Raw genomic sequence first — 24872 nt, 5'->3', positions numbered from 1 at the left:
GTCCACGTCGACGATCAAGACAATACGAGTAGTTTACACAGCGCTCATTGTTTCAGGGACTTTTCCGAGTTCGTCGGAGTTTCCGTGAAAGAATTGGTCAAGGCGATGGGCGAAAGTCGGCAGAACGGAAACGGAGCCACGCCACCCGATACACCGAGGCGAACGTCGCGATGCTCGTCACCGAAAAATCCGCCGATCTCTAGTAGATCGTCGAGTCCGATCACCGTGCCTGGTAAGACGATTATAGCCTTTGAGGCATTTTTCTTTGGAAATTCTTCTGCAGCTTAGCGCCTTCACTGTTTTTAATCGTTAGCTGAAAACACCGTCTTCTTAACATTAGTATTTTTTTGTCAAAAGAATTTATTTAGGTCAAAAGAAAAAACTTAAAACTAGTCGAGTGCCAATAGAGGAGATAATTCACCAAATAATTTTTTCTTAACAGTCGCGTATGTAAGCATGAAAAACGGTAACTTACTGTGAGTGACTTTTCCTTCGAGTCAAATTTAAAAATTTGTATGAAAAATCAAAATTATTCGATTTGATCGTTTCTAGAGCTTCAATCCCTCATATAACCTGAATGATTTTGCTTAATAGTTTAACTATAATAGCCATCTTATTATCTTAGCTGGGCCTAGTCGCCTACCTTTCGGTTCGGGACTCTTGCCATCCGCTGTAAATGTTCAAGGTATACCTACTGCTTCTCAATGTATTTATCAAGTTTTGCATGCATCCGTTCGTTTCATATAACTAACTAATAGAATTATGTTTTATACGTTGTATTTAATTAGAACTATGAAAATGTGCGCATGCGGTCACTGTTATCTGATAGTTTGCAACAATTTGAAGTATTATATCAATGTTGAAATTTTTGTTATAATTGAAGTAAGCGCATAGTTGTATATAATTACTTGGTTTTAATTTGAATTACGTAATTTCTTAAATTGGTATAACAAATTGCACTAAATTGAATGAAAATTATTAGGTACAAAAAGTACGTCAAAAGGTGGAGACAGTCCTGGAAACAGTCCAGTACAGCATGGCTCTCCCAGAAGTATTGGTATTTCGCCTCTAGGTAAGACTCAATCGTCTTGAGTAGTCAATTCACCGACAACCGAGTGACCTAAAATTTTCATATCCCTTAGAATTATTGGACTTACACACGACAATTTTTTTGGTAATATTTTTCGTAGATCGTTGAATACCGCATGATACGTAAATAATCGTAATCGATGCATTTGGGTTTCGTAATTGTGCAGTAACTCTCATTTTCATAAAACATTTTTCACCCATACCGATATCGTTTGGAATCAGCGCGTGATACGAATGAAAAAACCACATTGCAGTTTCAGCCGATAAAATGGTGGACAGCATATCGCAGCGACGCGGATCCACGCCGAGCGACACGTCGGCCCTCGTAAGCAGTTTGACGCGCGATCCCTCGCCCGGTAACACTACTCGCGGCGAGCTGTCACCCAGCCCGAGTTTCAGCTCGCTGCACATGCGCTCCGAGGAAAGTAACGTGAGCCCGCCGGAGACACCGCGCAAAGAATTGCACTCGAGCATTAGCTGCGTAAGTAAAAAGGAAAAAAAGAAAAAACAGAAGAAAAAGAAACACGCTCTTTTTTTACGACTCTCGAGATAAATGTACTTTAACGACTGGTTTTTTAATGTTTTCACTCTACCTGCATACTCACTTTGCATGATTCTAATTGCCCGTACTAAAAATAAAATGTGGGTCGAATGTTATTATTAAAGGACTCTCAAGACGCTCTGAAGAAGGTGTCGGAAGCTCAGACGCAGACCAGCCCCGAGAGCGTGACCACGGCCATGAAGGGACACTTCTCGCCCGTCAATGCGACCAACGCAACCAAGGAGGATCGACACCTGTCCAAGTTATACAGGCGCGATCACACCAAAGTTGTTAAGAACCGAGTTAAACGCGCAATATCGCCGGCCAACAATCACCAGATACCCAGTCCGAGTCGCACCTTGAATCTCAATAAAGAGAAGGTAAGTTTACTTCGCGTGTCATGTGGCAATTCGTCTTTGACGCGTCGTCGTGCGTGTCTTTCGACAGGTGAAAGAGGCCATAAGCCCGTCGGTGGCGGAATGCCTGCGCGCCGTGTTCGCTGCGTTTCTTTGGCACGAGGGCATAGTGCACGACGCCATGGCATGCGCGAGTTTTCTCAAGTTCCATCCGAGCCTGCCCAAGCAACCGACGACGACGACGACGACGACGACGAGCCAACAACAAACTAGCGGCGGTGGCGGTGTCGCGCGCCAACAGTCATCGACTTCGCCGGTGCTGGCGGCGGCCGATCGACGACACGAGATGATGACGCGCGAGGAACGAGCCCGACAGAGGTACTCGGTCGAGGTGTCGAACGACGGCAACTATTTGCACATACAGCCGAGCACGTTGGAGAGCTTGACGAGATCGGCCGCCAACGCCAACGCGAACAGAAGCCGCAAGAAGGCCGATTCTTCGGCCGGCAAGGAGGACGCGGTGAACAATGGTCAGTTGGCTTTTCTCGAGCGATACGTCTCAACGAAACGATCAAGTTTTCATTTGACAAATTGAATTTTTTCTTTCTTAGCCAACAAGCTCACGTCGCTGCCGGAATTCGCGGCCATCCTTCCGCCCGCGTTGAAGGGTTTGGTTCAGCTCTGGGAGGAGCTGTCGATCAATTGCCTGCAGGCTATCGATCAGCAGACCGTGGTCCCGAGCCCGCTGACTCAACCGCCGCCGATCAAGCTGGGCAAGCGCGAGGCGGCCAAGTCCTCGAACAAGGATCACGAGAAACGCCTGGAGAAGAAGAGCACCAGCGGTGGCTCGCGAAAATCCGCGCCCTCGGCCAAGGTGCAGCCGCAGCAGCAGCAGCAGCATCAGGTGGGACACGACGGCGGCGCTGCTGGTGCTGCTGCTGTTGGCTCGACCAACAACGCGGAAAAGGAGACGATCTGCGAGCTCTGCGGACTGAATTTTCCCCATCCGGTGACGTATCACATGAAGCTCATGCATCCGGGCTGCGGCTGGCACGCCGGCGGCAACGGCTACAACAGCGGCGGTAATTACTGCGTCGGCTGGGCAGGCAACTGTGGCGACGGCGGCGGCGGCGGTAACTCCTGGTACCTGCTGTGCGATACCTGCCGAGACAAATACATGAAGGTTCGATCTCTTTACATTTCTCAAAGTAGAGGTAAATTGAGTATTGCTTTGAGCTGTTGTATTTATCACAGAGTCGGAAAAACAAGCGCTATCGACGCGGCATCGGCGACGTTAATAAACTCATGTCACCGCTCGCTTCACCGGACAACGACGACACCCACATGATCGTCAAGAGCAACGCCATGTTTCTGCTTGATCTGGCCAGTGCGGCCGGCGTTAGTATACCCAAGCATCAACGTAGACCCTCGCAAACGCTGAGCTCGGTCGCCGAGAATCACAGTCCGCCCGAGCCGGCTGGTCCGTTCCCGACTCAGGTCCCCTTTCAATGCCTCCTGGCACTGGGAGTCAACAACTCGCAAAGTTACGAGGATCACGTTTACGAGGAGCTGTTGAGGCGGCAGAACTCGCTGCAAGATTCACAGGAAAATTCGATCATCTTGGCTGCGAATAGAAGGGTTCGTTAAGCAATTTTTCAAATTAAATGAACGTCATTAAGGAAATCAAGTTAATCATGATTGAATTTACAGCCTCTTTCCGAGGGTCCAATGAGCGACAGCGACAGTGACAGCGGAAAAAATCGTGGCATGTTTCACCGTTCGGTATCGATGTCTACAGGTGCACCGTGGGCCAAAAATTCAAACGACGGTAGAATCGTCATGATGAGAAAGAGAAACAATAGCAGCAGTGAATTAAACAATGGTACAATATATTATTCATCGAGTCGAGATTATTTTTCAACAATTAGCATGTATCACAACAAATTTTTTTTTTATCAGATGCTGGTTCATCGTTGCTGTGCTATCCCTCGGCTGCTCTGCAAAAACTATGCCCCAGCCTCGCTCAATCTGCCGGTACCGGGACCAACAACTCGTCGCTCGACGAAACCATCTCGCCCGCTCAAGATAAGCCGGATCTGCTCATGCGACCCGTCATGCTGTTCGTCCTGCAGCAGCACAACCTCCAGCACCTGCAGTTCGCCATGAAGCAAGCGCTCAGGCGCGCCGCCTGTCGGGTCTACGCCATGCAGGCGCTCAACTGGCTGCTGCGCAGCGTCACTCAGCCGATATGCCTGCACGACTTGCTCTGGTGGTTCGTGGCGTCGTTGACGCCGATCCCACCCGATCCCATGGACGTCACCGAGGACGACAACAGAAAGAGATGTCTGGAAAGGCGAAAGGATCATGTACGTATGGCTGTAATATTTTTTTTACAATTTTTGAGACTTAACTTTTGTATGTATTTTAGGATATGGTTGGTGTATGCGAGCATCCCTTGAGCGATTTAGTCATTGCCGGTGAGGCTGCAAATCCTTTACCGACGGCGTTTCACAATTTATTACAAACCATTGCCGATTTGATGCTTTTACCCGCACCAGGTAATTTATTGATTGTTTGACATCAATTTGATACTAGTTAAAAATGACAACAAATTTTTTTTTCAAAGGATCACCTTTGCAACAAGCAGCCGTTCGCTGTTGGGCAATTCAGTTCACCGCGGCCGATCACATGTTCCTACATCGTAGTCACGTCTTCAGTAACATCAGCAAAATTCTGTCGCGCTCCGAAGAGGAAGAAGATGCAGCCGTCAGCATGCACAAGAGTCATCAATCTAACTTGTCCGGACAATTTCTCAGCTCCGTCGAGACTCTGAAGGATCTTACTCCTAATGTTGCCATCAAGACTTCAAGTAGACAAGCCATGATCAGTAGTTTAATTGACAACTCGACTGAGACATTTTGGGAGTCCGGCGACGAAGATAGAGATAAAACTAAAACTATATCGATAACGTGCGCGCCAAGATCTTTTCCGAGAATGGTGTACATTCACATAGACAACTGTCGAGATTTAACTGTAAGATATGTTATTCAAATAATTTACTGGCCGAGTCTTGTTTTTAACAATTGTATTATGATTTTTAGCATAAAGTGTCTTCCGTCACATTTCAATCAGGCATCGATACCGACGAAATCGTCAAATTAAAGACTGTCGAAATAGAAAGTCGATCAACTGGGTGGGTGAACTGTCCAATTGTTAATCCTAGACACGCCGTTGTAAGCCTGGAACTCAAGGGTCCTGATAATTCATTAAGAGTAAGGCAAATCAGAATTCTAGGTGAAATCGAAGGAGAAACGCTGAAGATAGGCAAACAACTGAATGCAACAACAATTCAACAAAAAAATTGCGAAGCCGAAACTTTGAAGGTTTTCCGTTCCATAACATCTCAGGTATGTAATAATTTACTAAAATTTTAGAAATATGTGTGGATTAATTTTTATTCAACTTGTACATTTGATTTTAAAGGTATTCGGTAAATTAATACAAGGGGAACAACCAAACCAAAGTCAAAATTCATCCATCCCTTGTGACTCGAACAACGAAGAATTAGAAGAAAGCAATGAACTTCGCGAACATATGGTTGGGATTTTATTCAGTAGAAGTAAACTTACTCACCTGCAAAAACAAGTTTGCACCCATATCGTTCAAGTAAGATTAATTTCATTTTGAAAAATCTATATCGCTTGAATCTTTATTCATACCATTTTTTGTTGAACGTCTTCAGGCCATACGAAAAGAAACAACTCGGCTCAGAGAAGAATGGGAGACACTTTTATGCTCGCCGACTCCTGTTAACAGCGTAATGAGCGAAAACAGCGATTTACCCAAAGCCGCGGACACCTACTGCTTCGAAATGCTATCCATGGTATTGGCTCTCAGTGGCAGCTCGGTTGGAAGAAATTATCTTTCCCATCAAGGCGCACTTCTCAAAGATCTTCTGAGTTTGCTTCACACGGGCTCGGCTAGAGTTCAGAGGCAGGTGATATCGCTCCTGCGAAGGATACTGCCCGAGATAAAACCCGAAGCTTTCGCCGAAGCGATCGGCGCTGAAAAACTACCACCGTCCGATTTCAGCATTATATCTGCCGCTGACAATGGATACGCTTTGATGACGGAATTCGACGAACACAGTATGGCTATTATGGACGTGTTTCTCAGTTGCATAGCCAAAGCACTGACCGTTCAAGTGAAAATGAAAGACAAGGAAAACAACGGTAAGGCGTTGCAATCGGTTTCATTGGCTACCAGTATTCATCCGAAAAGTTTCGTCGGTGCCCGTTGGTGGCTGAGAGGCTGCATTACTCGAAAATTGGCCGAAGAAATTATTGTACTATTAAAAGACATGGCTACGGTAATTTTTTTTAAATTACTTTTATGTTTAAGGTTTATTGGACAAAAAATTAATTTTTTTCCTTTTCTCGTTAGGGCAAATTATCTGATTCGTGGGCATCCGTTACCAAAGCAGCTATAGCAGAGAACATATTGAATCTGACCAGAATGACCGAAAAGAATAGAGATCCTACAAAATGTTTACGATCACCCACCCTCTGGCTGGCCTTGTCATCTCTCTGCGTTTTAGATTCCGATCATGTCGAGAGATTATCTTCCGGTCAGTGGACTGGGGCCGATGGTCAACCACCACCTCCAAGAGTAATTATAATTTCAGAGCAGTTAAATTTTTTAATGTTCATTAGGTTCGACTAAATGAATTGAATTTCGTACAGCCCACTTGTAGCAATCACGACGACGGCGAGACGACGGCGATAATCCAGTGCAACGTTTGCGGCAATCTGTGCGCCGACTGCGATCGAGTACTGCACCTTCATCGACGCACGCGCATGCACACGCGCCAAGTCTGCAAAGAGGAGGAGGAGGCCATTCGCGTGGACCTGCACGAGGGCTGCGGTCGCATGAAGCTCTTCTGGGTGCTCGCCCTGGCCGACAGTCAGACGCTCAAGGCCCTGGTGGAGTTTCGCGACGGACCGCCGCAGAAACCCGTGGGCGCCACCTCGGGCGTCTGCCGATTCTGCGGCGCCACGGGCAACAGCGGCCTGCTGGCGATCGGCAACGTCTGCTCGGACCACGAGTGCCAGGAGCACGCCAAGAACGCCTGCAGCAAGGTGCACCCGTGCGGCCATCTGTGCGGCGGCGTCCGGGACGAGCGGCCCTGCCTGCCGTGTCTGCAGCGCTGCGTGCCGAGCTGCGACCTCAAGCAGGACGCCGACGACATGTGCATGATCTGCTTCACCGAGGCCCTGGCCTGCGCCCCCGCCATTCAGCTGCGCTGCGGCCACGTCTTCCACTTGCACTGCTGCAAGACCGTGCTGATGAAGCGCTGGGTCGGGCCGAGGATCACCTTCAGCTTCAGTCTCTGTCCGATTTGCAAGGTGCCGATGGAAAACGACAATCTCAACGAGCAGTTGGTCAGCGTCAAGAGCTTGTACGAAGATGTCAAGAGAAAGGCTCTCATGCGATTGGAGTACGAAGGTTTACACACGTGAGTGCATTCGTTCGATTTTATTTTTTAATATTTTTTTCTTCCCGTGCTGATATTACCTTTTTTTGTCGATACAGAGCCGAAGCGGTGACAACGGTAGGCGGTCGATACTATCAAGATCCAGCCTCGTACGCCATGGACAGGTACGCCTACTACGTCTGCTACAAATGCCAGAAAGCCTACTATGGTGGCGAGGCCCGCTGTGACGCTCAGCAAGCCGGCGAAGTCTTCGACCCCACGGAGCTCGTCTGCGGAGGCTGCAGCGACGTGGCTCGCGCCCAAATGTGTCCGAAGCACGGCACCGACTTTCTCGAGTACAAGTGCCGCTACTGCTGCTCCGTGGCGGTATTTTTTTGCTTCGGAACGACGCACTTCTGCAAACCCTGTCACGATGACTTTCAACGAGTCACGAACATACCCAAGAGCGAGCTACCCACGTGTCCAGCCGGTAAATTTTTGAGTTCGATAATCTTGATTTTTTTTTTGAGTGATTATCAATAATGAATGCATCATTTTTTTCAGGACCAAAAGCAAAACAAATGGAAGGAGAAGAGTGCCCGTTGCACGTGAAACATCCGCCAACGGGCGAAGAATTTGCTCTGGGATGCGGCATCTGCCGCAATGCGCAGACATTCTAAAATTCATCCAATCTTCATTCTAACGGACGATTATCTTACGACATAAGTCTAATATTTGCCATATAGCTGATAATACTTCAATCGAATTTCTATGATCGAGTGAGAACTTTCTACGTGTAATTGTTTCTATAGAAGCGCGTCGCCCGAAGAGCATCGAACATGATTTTGACAGGAATTGAACTACCGAACACGATGCTAGAGTCGAGCGCGCTTAACTTATTCAACTGAAAAATATGTGTGATAAACGTTATAAAATAATGATTCGTTTACCGATTAACGTTGTAACATATACCAGACAAAAAAATGTGACGTCGCTCGAAGAGCGATAATATCCAAAGACGGGATTCTTTCCATTATGAACTAAGATTTAAATGTGTACATGAATACGTGTTACTGACTGTTACACGTAAATCTCTGTGTGAGCGAGTTAATGTGTGTGCATGTGGTCGTAGAATCGGCCTTTTCTCTGTAGACTGAAGTATCTGATTATCCAAAAAAAAAAGTAAAAAATAAGTTGATAATTAAAAATTGAATTGCCTTGGTCGATTATAATACAGGGTGAACATGAGCTAGACAAATGTACGCGAATGTTTGTAATAAACTGTATTTGATTGTATTGATTTACGCTCTGCGAGGTTGTGTATAGTATTTTGAATTAGCGATAATCGTTATAGAACTTTTTTTGGCATTAAATTGTGCCGTAAACGTGTTCCGTTTATTTGTAAGTGTAGAAAAATGCCGGTGTGTACAGAACCGGCACTGCGATCTCTTGTTTATGCATTCCTGTGTTATACAAAGAAACCTCAGTTTTGTATTTATTTTTTTTTGTTATCGTTAGATGTATCTCATTTTTTTTACGATTTGCCGCAATTGTATTTTTTGTTGTTAGATGTATCTTCTTTTTTTTCGACAATTTTTTTGCCGCGATTGTATTTTTTTGTTTATCTTTGATAATGCTAACAGTGTCGTACGCGCTATGTGAAATGTATTATGCGCTACGCTGTAAAATCTCTAAATAATCGTGTAGAATGTTTCGTGATTGCTGTGAAAAAAAAAATAATGAAATTCAAAATCGAACGTGTTCTGAGCGATACGAGCGAATGCGTGTGTAATTTGCTACTAATAATTTGTTAAATATTTTGTCTTTCAATATGTGTGTACATTAAACGAAAGAGTTGAGAGTAAAACAAAAGCATCGTCTTTTTCAATGCTTCGAACCCCCTTCCGTCACCATTAACTTCGCAGTTATAAGCAGTTGACACACCGACTCCCAGGAGCACTTTGCGCGCGCCCGAAATCCTCGTAATTTCATAATTCAACGTCGCACGGAGACCCTCGAGCGTATCTGTACGCTGTAAGTAATATTTTCAAACTGTCATGCGCCAACCACCTGTGTCCGCGGCGAGTGCGAGTGTGCGGGCGCGCAAAAGACAGCACAAACACAGCACAGGACCGTGCAGAGTCGCCACCTGGCGAGGCCGACCAGCGAACTAACTTCCGTCCGTCTTATTACGGCATACGACGACTCGCTCATTGGCGGCGAGTATAGCGTGTGTGTGTACATACAATATATATACAAAATACAAGAGATTCTCACCAGAGCAGCCCAGCTATACGTACTCTTAATCCTGTGTCGCGCATCTCGTGGGTGTGCAGTGCTGCATCGGTGTGCTGCTGCTGGAGCACAAAGTGCGTATATATCTATAGATAGCGTAAATACACAGCGCCTGTGCGACGAGAGATCCCTGCAGTTGCCGAGCGAGTGTGCAGTGTTGTGTGCCGTGCGCGACGACGACGACGAGCGAGTGTCAGTGATAAAAGCCCCCCAAAGTGTGTGTATAGTTTCGCTCCGTGTGCCAGAGAGCTGTCTGTCTGTCTTCTCGTCGCGAACGCCGTTTTGGCCTGCTGATATCGGCGGTAAGTGTCGTTTTGTATTTTTTTCTCTACGTACAAATCTATACGCCTCGTATACTTGCGTAATTCGCATCCGCGGCACGAGCAGAGATTTTCGTGTGGCTCGCGGTGAAAAACTCGCGTGTCAAAAGCTCGCAGCCAACGACGAAGCGGAGCAAGTGGTAGGGCGATATATACATTTTCTTCCCTGCGACTTGTGTATTAAGCGTATATATAGACAGCGGCGGCGAGCTGCGAGCGTTTTCTGTCTGCTATGCCGTAGATACGCCTCCTGTATAACGCGTGTGTATTTACTGATCTTGTGTGTTTATGTATATGCAGCGTTCGACCGATCGCGTGCGCGGGGATGCCGATGTATACTCGCGTCATTTGTCGAACGCCAAAATTTCGTTCCCTTTTTCTTTTCATCAACACGTTTCTGTTCGAGAACACGCAGCAATGTACTGCGCATCTCTTTGTGTTTTTCATCCTCTCTTTCTCCCTCTGCTGCTCGCCCTCCCGCTCTCATTACGCCCCTCGTTGGGTTGTGTTGTGCTGCGAGCTTCGCAGTCTGCGCCGTTTTATACATAAACATTAATGCAGCAGCATGTATAAACGAGCTCACTACTGGTCGTTTTTCGTGTGCCTTGGGAGGAAATAACCGCGCGCGATTGATTGGGGTTATAAAATAAATAATTGCCCTGTGCAGACGAGCTGCAGAAGGAGAAAGAGGAAACCTGCATAAGCATGTGTGCGTGTGTGTATGCTCTCTGCGAGTCAGTCAGCACAACCACTGACCATTATGCGCGCTCTCTCTCTCTCTCTCTCTCTTTATAACCTCAACTTTTTGTGTTGATTATAGCAGAGCAGCCCCTCCTGTCTCGTTACGATCAGCTGCTTCTTCGTCGTCGTCGTCGCTCGTTTCTGTATAATATTCGTGCCATTATCATTCGTGACAATCTCACGATCGACGCATCGTCTTTGTTTTTGTACGATTCATTCAAATATCAACCAAGCCCGTTGGATTTTTTTTCGCTCGCCGGGCCGAGTTCGCGGCACCGAATCAAGTGGTTTGTTTACGCGATTAATGCGACAGCGAGTCGATACAGTAGGTTGGGCTCTTATACGAATCTTATTATTTTATCGCTGTATTATCTGTCTGTTAATCGTCTTTTACTAATGCCTCGACGACGTGTGTGTGTCTCAAGCACCGCATTATTACAATGCTACGTCTATATTGGATATCAATACGTAGTTTCGGTACGTGTGTACAGACGAGGGGTGAATACGTCACGCGATGTAATAGTGGATTAGACAAGTGATTTAGAATGAGGACATGTTTCTACTTTTCAAGTGACACCAACGGTATGGTGATTATTTCATTCGTGTAAAGTGATAAATTACTTATGTTTTCTATAAAAAAAATACGTTTACTCGATATGTTTGTTAACTTATTTTCTTATTAAATTACTAACTCGTTACAAATTGAAGAGAGATACTTATCGTTGAATAATTGCTATGCATGCTATACCCGTAAACTTCACCATATACATTTATGGTACAATTTTTATGCACCGAATGAAAGTCATATGCGACGTACGCATTACTCTCTCTCCCTGCATAAATTTCAAGGTCAAGCATCGGTCGTGTCGTTTTAATTTATTTATGTTCCGTTGCTCTCCTTACGTGATTATTTGCTTCAATAATGGACTACTCTCATTCGTTCATATATAAAATTGTTGCTGTGAACAGTGCTAATACTTCAATTTACATTGCAAATAATCATTTTTTATTTTGATTTCTAATAATGATTAATTTTTATTGAGTAGAAACAAGAAAAATAATCGCGGAAATTTTGGAGCAAGCAAAAGAAAGCTTTATTTTCGATGTAGCCCAACCAAGTGAACCACCTAAAATTAGAGTCTAAAATGACGTTGTCGAGACATATTAAGCAGTTTGGAATGAATTTCAAGAGTTACGCGAATATCGCACGAATTTCACGTAATACAAAGCGACGCGACGCGACTCGAACTCTTTGTAACTGAGCCGCAGTTGAAGCTAATATTCAAAAATAATCAAGCTAATGTAAATTTACTCTTTTCGATATGAGAAAATGATAAATCGTACAATCGACACCTGTAATTCGAGATCATGGAAACGAGAGAACGAGCCGGAAAAACGTAATAACGACAAATATTGCATTCCTACGCGCGCGACTTCAAACGTATCGAATCGCTTTCCGCATCAGTCGCAGCCAGTACAGGCAAAATCAAAACTGATCCGATTCTGACGTCAGTGTTCATTTGTGCCAACTGCATCGCTTCGTTTTTTTTTTTTTTCACTTTTTGCTTTTCGTTTCATATACGCGAGAGAGTCTCGTCTGTCAAGTCGAATGGAACGAAACGTTGTGAATTATTGATATCGGACGTTTCTACGCCGGAGTAGCGTCCGGATTTATTCGAAGTAACATTCGTAGATATATAAATGTAGTGGTTTTACGAAAAGAATAGCTCGACCGGCTTTTTAGGATTAGTATTCACTCAAGAAAGCTTCTGTGTACTACGTGTGATTTTTGACGCGTACAAGCTCAATAATTCTTTTTTCCAACGATGTATTTTTCCAGAATAAAATTAACGAAATAAAAACATTGCTTACCATTCATTGATCAAATTGAAAGTGATAATTTCCATTTGAAACTTTTTTTTTTAATCGTAAAAGCGCATTCACCTAGTTTTTGCATTCCTCCACTCATGGTTATCATTATCACTTAGCACTTGTTTCAAAAACTCCTTTTCTAATGGAAGCTAAGTAAAATAAATAAATAAAAACAAACTGTATCGTCGCACTCGTGCTCGAATCGAAAGTTATCACGCTGCGTTACGCACTGCGTGTGCGCGTCGCGCAAAAACTTTCTCGCGGCTCGTCGACTATAGATTGCCGAAATAAAAATAGTCATCGCTCTCGCGGGGCGAAAGTCGATAATAATAGAACATGCACATTGCACATTTTATAAACCAACGTCATCGTGTGATATCCATGCCATTTGTAATAAAAATAAACTGCACGCAGATACGTTTTTGAAAAGAATTTTCCGCGTCGTGTGTAGTGCGACGATCGGTCAAACGCGCGTTTACTTTCTGCTGTCTCATGTTTATATACATGTGTATTAATGTATAATGGAATCGAGGCCTAGCGCAACAACGCGAGTGAATGACTTCTTCGAGTCGCGATTGCAACTGATTCGCGAGAACAGTTGTAGTTGAGTTTGTATACTGGTTTATGTTTTCATTTATTTATTTATTTTATTTTTTTCAAATTAGTGCGGATGTAAGATAGTTTAGCGAACCGAATAAAAATAAAAATTACTGCAGATATAGGGCGCATTTATGCTTGCAGCTTGTTGATATTCCTCGAGAAGTAATCGGAAAATTACTCGAGCAATTTGTAGGGCTCGAGTTAGCTCGATATATTTTATATATCGTACGCGTTCTTCTATATAGTAAGAATTCGCGCGTTTGCCCGAATTGAGTAGTGTAGTGTACTCGAGGAAAAATTTCTCTACGCTAGGTAAAGCTGACGAAATCGCAATAAAAGCGCATCGTTTCTGAAATTAGATTTTTATCTCAATTATAAAAGGGTTCGATATTCTCATCGATAATGATATTCCGCATTACTTCTATGTATGCGTCCAAACGCCGCGTCCAACGCATCCATAGATAATTAAGACCGGATCGTAAAGTTTTGCGCTTAGTACCGCTTTTCCAAAGCAGCGGATAATGCGTAATTGTAAAAAAGGCGACTCAGCCTCTCGCATGCGTATACAGAAAAGAGAAGCTCTTGCGCGCATACATTATGCACTCGTTGGCAAATTAATGGGGCGAAGTATATGCTGGATAAGTACGAGACGATCTCGCCACAATAATAAATAGGATCCTCTAAATTACGTCGCGCTATGTAATGTTGCTGCATACGCGTGGTTTACGCATTGCGCTCGAGCACGCGAGAATTCGTACGCTGTTTTTTTGTTCCCCCCCGCGCACGCGGGAGCAACTGCAACGGGTTTTCGTGCAAGGTGCATGCTTGTGTGTATACTGTGTGTGTGCAGTGTGTTATGTGGGCATGAGGAAAATCCGCGTGTTTTTACCGCGCGCTTCTGTGGGGGATGACTAGAGCTCTGCTACTCTGGCGATCGCTTCGAACGTTTGACGTTGATTGTTCAGTTTAGGTATATAAACATTGAGCATTAATAAAATGCGTATATCCATAAAACGAACGAGAATGCTTTCCGATGGTGGAAAAACACCGGGTGAGCTGTACATAATAATTATGAAAAAAACCATGTGTGCAGATAAAGAGAATACTCTGCAGCGAGCGCGAAAAAGTCTCGAAAGAGGTTAATGGATATAATGTAGGCGAATGTATGCAGGTACACAGTTTTCTCGTTAAACTTTCTCGGATTATCGAATGCTGTAATTTTATTTTTCGCGCTCGCGAGCACACGACTTTGGATTAAATATTGTACCGCGAGGTGGACGATATGAGCGATGGATGATGTTTCCGCGACGTCGTACACGCTGCATATTTGCCAGTGTGTCAATGCCAACTTAGCCTCTTTCGACGGCATCGCGGCGATGATTATAGCTCCTTGCGAATCTAAGTCAATAGATATATAGATCGGAACATTCGCTGCAGTCACACGGAGTCACCTGCGTGTGCTTAAATGCGTATGTATATCATCACGAAAGTGTCAACAAGTGGAGTATATGAAGTCTAGGCGGCAGTAAAACGAAGCTGTGTAACAAATGTGTCTCGAGGCACGAACATCCGCACGCACACACGTGTGTCAGCTATAAACATATCGCGCGTGACTATACTTGACTTACGTCAAAATCAGACACATGTCTCTCGATGAGAGAGGGAAAATTAAGGGATCTGTCGAGTGCGTTGAACCTTTTAGGTCAGCCTCTCGAGCGCGTATATTAGAAACTGCGCGTTGACAGCTACGTGGTATAAAACCAAGTTTACACTATATGTATCTATTGTAGGTGGTTCGCAATAAAGCAACACAAAGTTGAGCAACTCGCGAATCGACGCTTCCTACTTTTTTATTTTGTATAAAATTTACAAAGACTCGGAAAGAATATTATTATAATACATTTCTTATTGGTCGATGTCGGCGGTGGTGGCGTGGGACGATGATTTCCGGTGATTGATATATTCCACGCGCGGGACGACGAACGAGAGACGTGTCGTAAAGGTTTTCGCATTGTGATATAATACGATGCAATTTTCCGCGATCGTGTCTGCAGGGCGCGCTGTATAAGCTTTCAAACGTAACGCAATTGCGCAGCTTGAGAGAGAGAAGAAAAAAATCCGCGAATTTATGCTATTCTCGCGCAATATTGCGCCAAGAGAGATTCGCGCGCGGTAGCACTACTCGTGTGTGGTAGTAGTAGTTTTCATTATTTACCGATCTCGAGATGTCGATATCACAAGCGATCGATTAGGAGGCAATAATTTACTGTATAAATACCGTATGAAGAGCTGAAGCCTGCATCGCTGATCGGGCCAATATTGATTGTTCGAGCGATACATTTTACTTTCACAAAGATTTGCGCCTTATGATTTTACGAGCTAGCCATATCCTTAACTGGCTAAGAGCCTATAAATGTATTTTATAGCTAATATAATATATGCATCGAGAAGAATGAGTTTTTAAAACGTTTGTTCGGTATACGGTACGATCCGACACCGATAATTTTCATACACACAGAATGGTTTAATTTTCCAGCGCGTATGCTTCTGGTGGATCGCTCCGCCGCTCAGGAAACATAATTCGCTTTAATAAATGGAATTCACCTGCTCGAACACGGTATACACACTTGAGATGGAAAAATTAGCCACGTGCAGTGGTTCACTCTATATAATTCGAGGCCGAAAAATTTTCGCAAGTAGAGCTATTATCTTCCAAGCTGCAAAATTCGTAAAACGCGTTTCTGCGAAATTCCACCGCAGCTACGTGTGTGTGTACCGTGTGTGTACTTTCTAGACTGTGACCGAATTAGTGCACACACGATCCAAATAGTTTATACATTGCGTCGAGAGTTCAAAGCGATAGCGCAGCGGCTATGCGTACACACAGATATCGGTTGGAACTTGGCAGTCTTTTAACCGATGCAGCGCCTGACTGAATCTTCTCGCAGTTGGGTTTCGATTGCGACAATTTTTTATTTGTCGCAGTTTTGTCCACTGTCCGTGCAATTGATTTTTTTTTATATCGAATCAGTGTGTACAACGTGTGCGTAGCCTCGTTAAAAATTGATGATAATTAACAATCTCGAGCTTATACATTTCAATTAGTTCCATTTGAACTGCTAAACGGTTTCTCGGTACTATATCTCACCTTATATCTCTTGGCTCTGCGTATTCCTTTCGGATACACACATTCACACGCGAATAATAGTTATTAAATCTATAATTTACACTAGGCTGTGTTTTACGCGAATCGCTGAATTCCTAGCAAAAAAAGGCAGCAGCCGCAGAGCAGCTCTGCTTTCCTTTATTAATGAGTGTAATTTGATAATGACGAGTTATTTGCGAATTTTTCATTCGTAAAAAAAAAAAATTTCGCGCACTCCAGTGCTTCGGCATTATCATGCAAATTGAAAGATTGAAAGAAAGTTTTGCCGCAATTGCATCTCGGCCCACGACGACGATTTCAAAGGCGCTCAGTGCTGTAGCCGCGAGGAAGGGCCTCGCAGATCTGCACGATATTATTGCGATTGAAATCACGGTCGTACGTGTGCACATTCAAGGACGCGATATACCGCACGTACTATACCTTTGTATATTTTTTTTTATCTTTATTTTTTTCTTCGAAGAAAATTGGCGCGTCACGCGTGATTAGACCGCGCATACAACAACACTTGTCCTCTCTCGGGTCCTCTTCAATTACGATGGCCGCGAGCCAGGCAGAAACAGAGATTCTTTCTCGTATACTTACTTTTGCGACAATCGATAATATATTTCCGTCGTCTCTAGTTTTCTTCGGCGCACGCGTTGCGTGTTGTCGTTGTTGCTGTGCTAACCGAAGAAAGAGGCACGGAGAAAAAGTTGTAAGGTCGGTTTTTCAATGCAAGAAGATGATGCTGCGTACATCGGCTATAGATCTTGGTGCCTTTTATAGAGGATGAAATGGTACTCGTTCGTGTCGCTGAATATGCATGCCATCATTTGTTAGGGATTTTTGCTTCTATCGGTCTGAATGGATTCTGCAGGGGTAATAAAGTTGCTTTTCATGAAATAAAATTTAATGCACATAAAAATTTTTATTTCATTAAATTTGTTGATAGTTTAATGGCAAATATTCGATGTGAAACCAATTAATTTTGGTCGAGTGTCTTACTTTCTTACAAGGACCTAATATCATTCATAGTCACAGATTGAGGAAAATTTCTCGAAACGACAATAACAAAGCTCGTGCTATACAGCCAATCCCCTCTGTCCATCGAAGATACGCACGTATAAGAACGTATAAAGTATACCGGACAAATTCACTCTTCCTCTCTTTTCCCTCCCATATTCGCAGCTCGTATGTGCGTACTATATAATAATGGAGAAAAAATGTGCATTGCGTGCGTCATTGTGCACGACATAAAACCCTTTTACGTTCTCATGGGTTTGCTTTGTATCTTTTTTTCTCGAATTTTTAATGGCACAAACTTGTGGGCAATACGAGCGATCTATATCCTTTAACTTGAAAATCTATTGTTTTTTTTTCAATCACTCCAAAAATGTCTCATTTTTTATCAAAATTAAACTCCAAAAACGAACTTTTTATCCTCCGTTTCATCCGTATTTGTAAGCCTAAAATCTCCCAAATCTCTTCTCTCGCCGCGATAACGAAAAATTCTTTTCCCTCCCCTGCTCTCTGCGTTATACTACACATATACGCACTGCGGGAAACTCGCGCCTCGTGGTTTCTACCTCTCGCCAACAAAGAGCAACCCTTGTATTCGCAGACACGTACAAAAGGACTCTTTTGTGCATTATAAAACCTCCTGCGGGCCGCCGCCGCCGCCGCCGAGACTACTGCCTATACTGCAACAAGGCTGGCTTTCAAGCGCATCGACACGTGCGCGCGACGTTATATACACTGCACTGTATGCTATGTAATATTATACGTGCTATATATACACGGCCGCAGTAGCACAGCTTACATGAGCAACAGCAGCCGCAGCGCGGCGGAGATGCCGGTTTCTGAGGTGAACGGCTCGGAATAGCTCGCAGTCGACAGTCGCGCTCTACTCACGGCGCCTCGCGCGCGCGTCTGCAAAACTTTTATACATATAATAATATCGTATCTATAGACACTTATAAAGCAGCCATCATCGCGCAAAGTTTCCACTTTCTCGATTCAATTGCTCTGCGCGCACACGCACACGCATTGTATACACAATCGCGCGGAGCAGCAGCTGTATACGGCTCTGATTTTATCGACGAATTGAGACATCACCGCGAGATTTGTCGCTTATAAAATGTCAATACGTCGATTCTGTAAATAGCCTTTATCGACCTTCGCGGTATCCGTTTGTGGCGAAGAGGGAGGAGGCCTGCGCGACGTCTCGATATTCTTCTTATATTACTCGACGTGCTTGAGATTTCTTCTCTCTCTCTTTTTCTTATGGTGAAAACTGGTGTACGCGATCATTGTCAGTTTATTGATACGAGAGTCGGTGCGTGTGTACAGTGCACCGCAGTTGTACCGATTTCGAATATCAGTGATTAATTCGTCTATTTTTAAACGCGGCCTTGCGCGCGTCCCGCAAGTGCACAACTGGGAAACAATTTGGAACTTTGACGTATGACAGGAGAAAAGAAGTACTTATCTCTTCAATCATCTCGTCAACGCGAGATTTGTTTTTCTTCAAATTACCCGCGTAGACGGTGTGTCGTATGTACAAGTGTAGTGGTGGTGATTAAAAAAAAGTACTACTAGTTCAAGCGCCCCTGGGCAGGTTGAGTGTCTGTGCCGAAAATAGACGTTACAAGTGTGTCGTTTCTGTGTGTTTATCATTACATAATTAGAAAGAAAGGTCGCGGTCGCGCAGCACACAACAGTCGCAACGGTTACACCGAGTGTCAGTGTCGAATAGCGCGCCCCGGTAGATAAACATTCAACACTCGTATCGTGAGCGGGAGTGTCAGATAGCACGTATCGAAGCGTCAACGATGATGCTCGAATGTCCCGCAGCAGCAGCCAATAACAATTATCATGGTGGTCGTGACTGCAGCGGCACCCGTTGTTAAAGAGCCCGCGGAAGGATCTCTGCAATCGTCCACCGTAGAGAACAACGGCGGATCATCGGTCTCCGCGGAATTCACCACCGATACACTTGGAAGGTACTCAAACGCTAAATGTACACGCACTATTTTTAAACGGACAGCTGCGTCGGTGAGATCGATATCTGCAAGAAGGCGCGTATATAATTAATTAACGCGCGCGAGTTTTTGCAATTTGTGTACGATTACGCGCGTGTGCTCGACGAGCGAGAATACTCTCGCGGACGACTTAATTTTTCTGCAATTACATCACGTTTAATTAGGCTGCTATAGTTGCGCGCACACATTCTGGACAGCTTAGGCAAATATCGGAGAGTATACGTGTATAAAATGTATGTTAACGCAGTTGCAACTGTTTGTTGTTGTTGCCTGTTTTCACTTTGCAGCGCGCCGAGGCGCAATCGCAATGTCCGGTACGTATAAATTATAGCTCCTGCGCCGCCACCGCGGAGAGAGAGAAAAACTCACTCACTCTCTAATCTCTCCGCGTATTATCCGCCGCTGCGGGGGACCAACGACGCTCGCTTCATTGATTCTCCCGCGACTGCGATTGTCGATTGTTTGCTTTTTGTCCGAAAAGAAAGAGACAATGAGCGCCAAGAGCGTCGAGTATAACGAGAGCTATAAGGCGAACGCAAAATCGCTCGCTCGATGTCCAATTTTTCTGCTGCCGCTGCTTTTTTTTTTTTAAGGTCAGAGAAATCTTGCGCGCGCGCGCGATGCGATGCGTGCGCTGCGTGCGTGTGTGCATGTGCCCGGCCGCTGCTGCTGCTGCTGCTGCTCGCGCCGAAGCGCAAAGCAGTCGCCTCGTTACCCGCATAACCGAATGAAAGTATCCGGTTCGTGCATAAAACGCTTTATAATGTGTATAATCGGTAGAAGGAACCAGTTTTTTTTATCCGTAGTACGGTCGATACGTGCATATAGCGATTACCTAATTAGGTGGACTTTTTTCTCCGAGATAATGGAAAAAGTAAAGAACGGAACGATTCACGACGGGGAGATTTATCGATCGTATGTCTAGAAAAAAAAAGTTTCGGTGATTTGTCGCCTTTTCAGTTTCACCGCGTAAATCAGTAGCTAGTTTACCGTGATTATTCACGATATGCTAATGTAAAAACAGTTTGATAAATATCAGTTCCAATTTTCCCAATCTATTTTGTATCCAGATCGTTCCAGATTTTCTTCAATCGACATAGAAATCAAACCTCGAACTTCGTCTTATGAAAAAAAATATCGATACCTACATCTACGCCGATAGTCTCTTCTTCGGACTCGGTATCTATCTATCTATAATATGTAAAAACGACGCGCAGGCACACGATATCCGCATTATTTAAAACGCCCACTACACGTACCGGCTCGTTGCATAATCCTCCTCTGAGCTTGCTCCGTACTCGTGGCCCGAAATTCATCGAGCGTGCCTGCATTCTTATAAAGCTCTCTCTCTCGCTCTCGTTCTTCGTCCCTCATCGGTCGTGTATACCGTGCATTGTGTGTGCTCGAGCTGTGCGTCTAACGTTTATTTTGTATAGCTCTCTCGAGGCGAGCTGCGCCTGTCTGTCCGCGCGCTATGCAGTGTTTGCATGTATACACGCGTAGTATTGCACACCCACACCTCTTCTTCTTCTTCTTCTTGGCTTCAATTACCCAGCTGAGCACCAGGGAGAGAGAGAGAGATAGAGTGCGCCAAGCCCGCAGTCCGGAACGGACGTTGCTCCAGTATGCTTGGACGTTGCGCGCACGTACAACTCGCAACAAGCTTTATTATACGTGTGTAGTATAGTTATACATTAAATGTCTTCGGTGCATCGCAGCGACCTGTTTATATCTCTCGCAGTTCTTTGCGCTTTTTTTACCGATCGTGCGATATTTATATTTCGAATCGATGTAGTTTTGCTATTAAAATAGATTTTACGGCGCAGAATGACCAGAGGCGCTACGAACGCTTATCTCGTGTACACGGCCTTGCGAGAGATTTAAGCTTAAGAAAATTGAGTAATATCAATTTTATATCCTGTACATTATACCATACTATACGAGTATTACATTTCTGGAATCTCTCTCTCTCTCTCTAGATCGTTAAAATATCCATCAATTTTCAAATTTTCCACGTCTCTTTCTCTCGCGTGCCATAAATCGTACGTGGTTATATTCGCGATACAAAAGTCGATTCTTTTGGAAAATTTTAAATGTACAGAGCGCCAGCTGTACCGTTAATACAATTCATCGCGCGTTCGCGACCAAAGGCGAAACTGCAGCACAAAACTAGACAGTCGCGCGCTTTTGCAATCGCGGAATATCAAAAGGTGTACCACCTAATATTATCGCGCACCGAGTGAGAATAAATCACTGTGTAATACGTATGCAGAATAATATATATATAAATAGAAGTGCATATGCAGGCGATCAATCCGCATGCAGAGGTAAATAATAGATCGTTTCGCGCGTAGGAAGATTTCGAAATTGGTCGAGCATGATTATTATTGTACGACGATCCGCTCGTAAATATTGTATAGTAGCTACATGTGTGTACTTTCGTTCGAGCTGTCAAATCGTCTCTCTAAGCTCTCGACGCGTCGTCCTCGTCGTAATTTTCAATCAAAAAAATTACTATTCATCCAGTCGACGAGCGTATATAATAAATGAATAATCAAGCGAACAATGAGCGAGAGAAAAAAAGTTTCTCTCTCTCTCTCTCTCTGCGCGCCTCTGGCACGACAACAAGTGAATAAATCATTCGTGTCTCTCTACCTCTCGCTTATGCACATATTGTAAAATGTCTTGCGAACGCAAACAAGCTTGCGAAGGGGTTGTGCGCAGAGCACCGCAACTCGAGCTAGTGCCTATAAGCTCTACCGCGTACGTGCGAACGCGTAATACACACGCGTTGGAGAGAGGGTCCGAGTTATAGGGTGGCTCGCGGGGCTTTCTTTTTTGCACAATAGGCAGCTGTAATACAAGCTCGTCGAGCGCCAAACCAAGGGAGGCTCTGCACGGACAGGAGCGACGACGACGACGACGCACGCACGCAAGCTATATATTTACCATTACTACGATCTAGTATATGCCGTTACTACAAACGCACTAACGATCCGGATTATACGCGAACGTTTGACTCGGAGCGATACACGCGTCCGTGCGTAATAATGTACGAGCTTTTAATCGCTCTCGACGCGTCCCTGCTTGCCTGCCTGCCTGTCTGCGCTTGCACGTGCGAAACTAAACTGCGCGTAGTTCCACAATGGAAGCTAGTAAGATGATGGTCGTGTATAACTTAATAATTCAAGGCTATAGCAGTAGGCTTGGGTAAATATAAGGTATATCACGGGTGCTAATGGCTGTATCAATGCCAAGATTGATGACGCTCAATAAGGCGTTAAACGAGCGCCACGTCGGAGAGACTTTATCAAAGCCGGAATATATTATAATTATGAATTACGGGCCTGGCCTCTCAATCAGCCTCTCGCGTATACTACTTATTAACCGGAGTATTTAACGCTTCGGTACGCGTGTAACCGTATCACGACTGCGCGCGAAACGCGTGTCCGCGATCCCGTGGCACATGCACGACGCGTCGTTGACGACGGCAGCAGCAGCAGCAGATAATTAATGCAGGCGTTGCAGTTGGCACGTGCCAGCAAGCAACTCGTCGTCGCGTAGTGTACAGTATCGTTACGCGTATATATATACGCGTAAACAAAAACAGAGAAAGAAAAAAATCTTATATCGCTCGCTCGTCTCTTACTTCCGGCTTTTATCTCTCGCTATTCCCTTTGCTGCTCTTGGGAGTCGTATACGTATTTAACAAAACAAGTGCAGCGGCAGCAGTATGTACAGCTTGCCACTTCTGCGCGGTCGTAGATGCTCACTTCGTGGCTTCCTTTAATTATAGCTCGCGCGCGCTTTATCTGCCGTACACCAGCCAGCCAGCCAGGCCAGCAGCAGCAGCAGCAGCAGCAGCAGCAGCAGCAGACCACTAGCCCATTGTTGTCGGAGCCAAAGTTGAAACAATGCGTGTTGAGCCACGCGGACGATGATTGCGTATTATATGTGTATATAGAATCCCAAAGGGCTTAGCACGGGCTGGTGCGAGAGAGAAAAACAGAGAGATGAAGATACTCAGCGCTTTTTGAAATAAATCCGAAACCTGCTTTGACGTATATCGCGCGAAGATCGAATCCAATGTATATAAGAGCTGTACACGTATAATCGAGAGCAGTTATAGCGCACGGCTCGTTTGGCAGCAGAGAAACGATTTGCGCCGCGCACCGTCAAGCAAAAGGAAGCAGTAGTGTGGAGTTGTCGAAACTATTTGACACAGTTTTATACCGAGCTGTTCGTTGACCCTATACGTGTATACCACACCGCGTCGTCTCTCTGTATATAATGCACCGCACTGCAGCGATGTGTACACTTTTTCTCTCTCTCTCTCTCTCTCTCTCTCTTTCTTGCACGACGATGACGACGACGACGCCTGCGTAACTAACGCCTGCGTAATACGTAACCGAGACGACCTTTCGGTAACTATAAGTAGTCGATAGTCGTGCACTCGTAAGCACGAGGTTTTGTTTGTTTGTTTAAATCTTTCCGAGCGCAGTAGCAGTAGCAGTAGTTTTCTTGGGATCGATTTTTGCCGTAAGAGCGTGAAATCTCATAAACGTTATACGTAATGGCTGCGTGGAATTGTTTTGTCTCGTGCGTAGCGTGGTAAATATGAACCTATATTAGCCCTCGTGATCGTTCGTCGTCGTGGCTCATTGATTTTATTACCTCAGCGCGCGAGCATGCCGTTGAAGGAAAACATGCTGTTCTCGTCACGCGGGTGTGTTCTATTCATAATCTGGGTGAGGAATAAAAATTCGGCTCACGTTCGGAGAAAAAGAGTTCGATGCACCCGTCGTTGTCGCTAGCTTCAATGTCTCATTCTCACTCGCTCTTGCACTTAATCCGCCCTTAATCAAGCTTTTTTTCCCATCGCGAGCTTTATTGTCATAGCTCTGGCATTGTATCGCGTACGTACGTACGGTCGCGTTGCGCGACACAATACGAGCTGCGGCGCAACGTGTATAGGAAAATGTGAGAGAGAGAAGAGGGAGATAGATAGAAGTTGGATGGAGAATAATAATGCCTGTGTACGCGCGACTATGCACTCTGTGTGTTCTATGTAGGCGATTGTATGCAAGCCGACTGCAGAGCTTTTACAATGGAGTTACATGAAAATACCATCCCCCGCAAGCACCGAACAATTATTGCTCTCGTATGTTGCAGCGTGCTTGCAAAGTTTTTTTTTCGTTTTCAACGAATAGGCGAGCTGGCGCGGTTTATTCGACCGCAGTTGATCGTTCGCGAATGCAGATAATCTAACGAAAACGGTGCGCGTTCGGTCGATTTCGCAGCGAAAGCAAAGTTCGACGAGATCTCGAGATAATGATACGGCGAAAACACTTTCAAATAGCTGCAAACTCATAATTATCCACGATCTAAATACGATCAAC

The 24872-nt window shown here is 44.8% G+C and overlaps 2 protein-coding genes across 4 annotated transcripts in view; both read left to right on the top strand.

Moving 5' to 3' along the window:
• The window catches only part of LOC106652084 (E3 ubiquitin-protein ligase MYCBP2), a 157251-nt gene extending 147849 nt beyond the window's left edge, over positions 1–9402 (top strand). The window contains exons 27-45 of one of the 2 annotated variants that reach the window (XM_023458429.1): positions 57–232; positions 626–685; positions 983–1072; positions 1344–1570; positions 1756–2010; positions 2078–2516; positions 2598–3169; positions 3241–3624; positions 3697–3868; positions 3946–4352; positions 4415–4544; positions 4613–5019; positions 5088–5393; positions 5470–5652; positions 5729–6355; positions 6430–6654; positions 6729–7501; positions 7579–7949; positions 8024–9402. In XM_023458429.1, coding sequence (XP_023314197.1) covers positions 57–232; positions 626–685; positions 983–1072; positions 1344–1570; positions 1756–2010; positions 2078–2516; positions 2598–3169; positions 3241–3624; positions 3697–3868; positions 3946–4352; positions 4415–4544; positions 4613–5019; positions 5088–5393; positions 5470–5652; positions 5729–6355; positions 6430–6654; positions 6729–7501; positions 7579–7949; positions 8024–8139 — 5920 coding nt within the window. In that variant the 3' untranslated portion in view covers positions 8140–9402. The remainder of the gene's footprint in view (positions 1–56; positions 233–625; positions 686–982; positions 1073–1343; positions 1571–1755; positions 2011–2077; positions 2517–2597; positions 3170–3240; positions 3625–3696; positions 3869–3945; positions 4353–4414; positions 4545–4612; positions 5020–5087; positions 5394–5469; positions 5653–5728; positions 6356–6429; positions 6655–6728; positions 7502–7578; positions 7950–8023) is intronic. The other variant, XM_023458430.1, reaches the window with a different exon arrangement.
• Positions 9403–9620: 218 nt separating this feature from the next.
• LOC106652109 (WD repeat-containing protein 47) overlaps positions 9621–24872 on the top strand; it is an 88184-nt gene continuing 72932 nt past the window's right edge. The window contains exon 1 of one of the 2 annotated variants that reach the window (XM_023458438.1): positions 9621–10056. The gene's annotated coding sequence lies outside the window, so the exon portion shown is untranslated. The remainder of the gene's footprint in view (positions 10057–24872) is intronic. The other variant, XM_014370890.2, reaches the window with a different exon arrangement.

Source organism: Trichogramma pretiosum, unplaced genomic scaffold (genome assembly GCF_000599845.2).
Source record: "Trichogramma pretiosum strain Unisexual culture from Peru unplaced genomic scaffold, Tpre_2.0 scaffold13, whole genome shotgun sequence".
In the NCBI taxonomy this organism is placed as follows: domain Eukaryota; kingdom Metazoa; phylum Arthropoda; class Insecta; order Hymenoptera; family Trichogrammatidae; genus Trichogramma; species Trichogramma pretiosum.
This window is presented reverse-complemented; position numbering and strand designations above follow the sequence as displayed.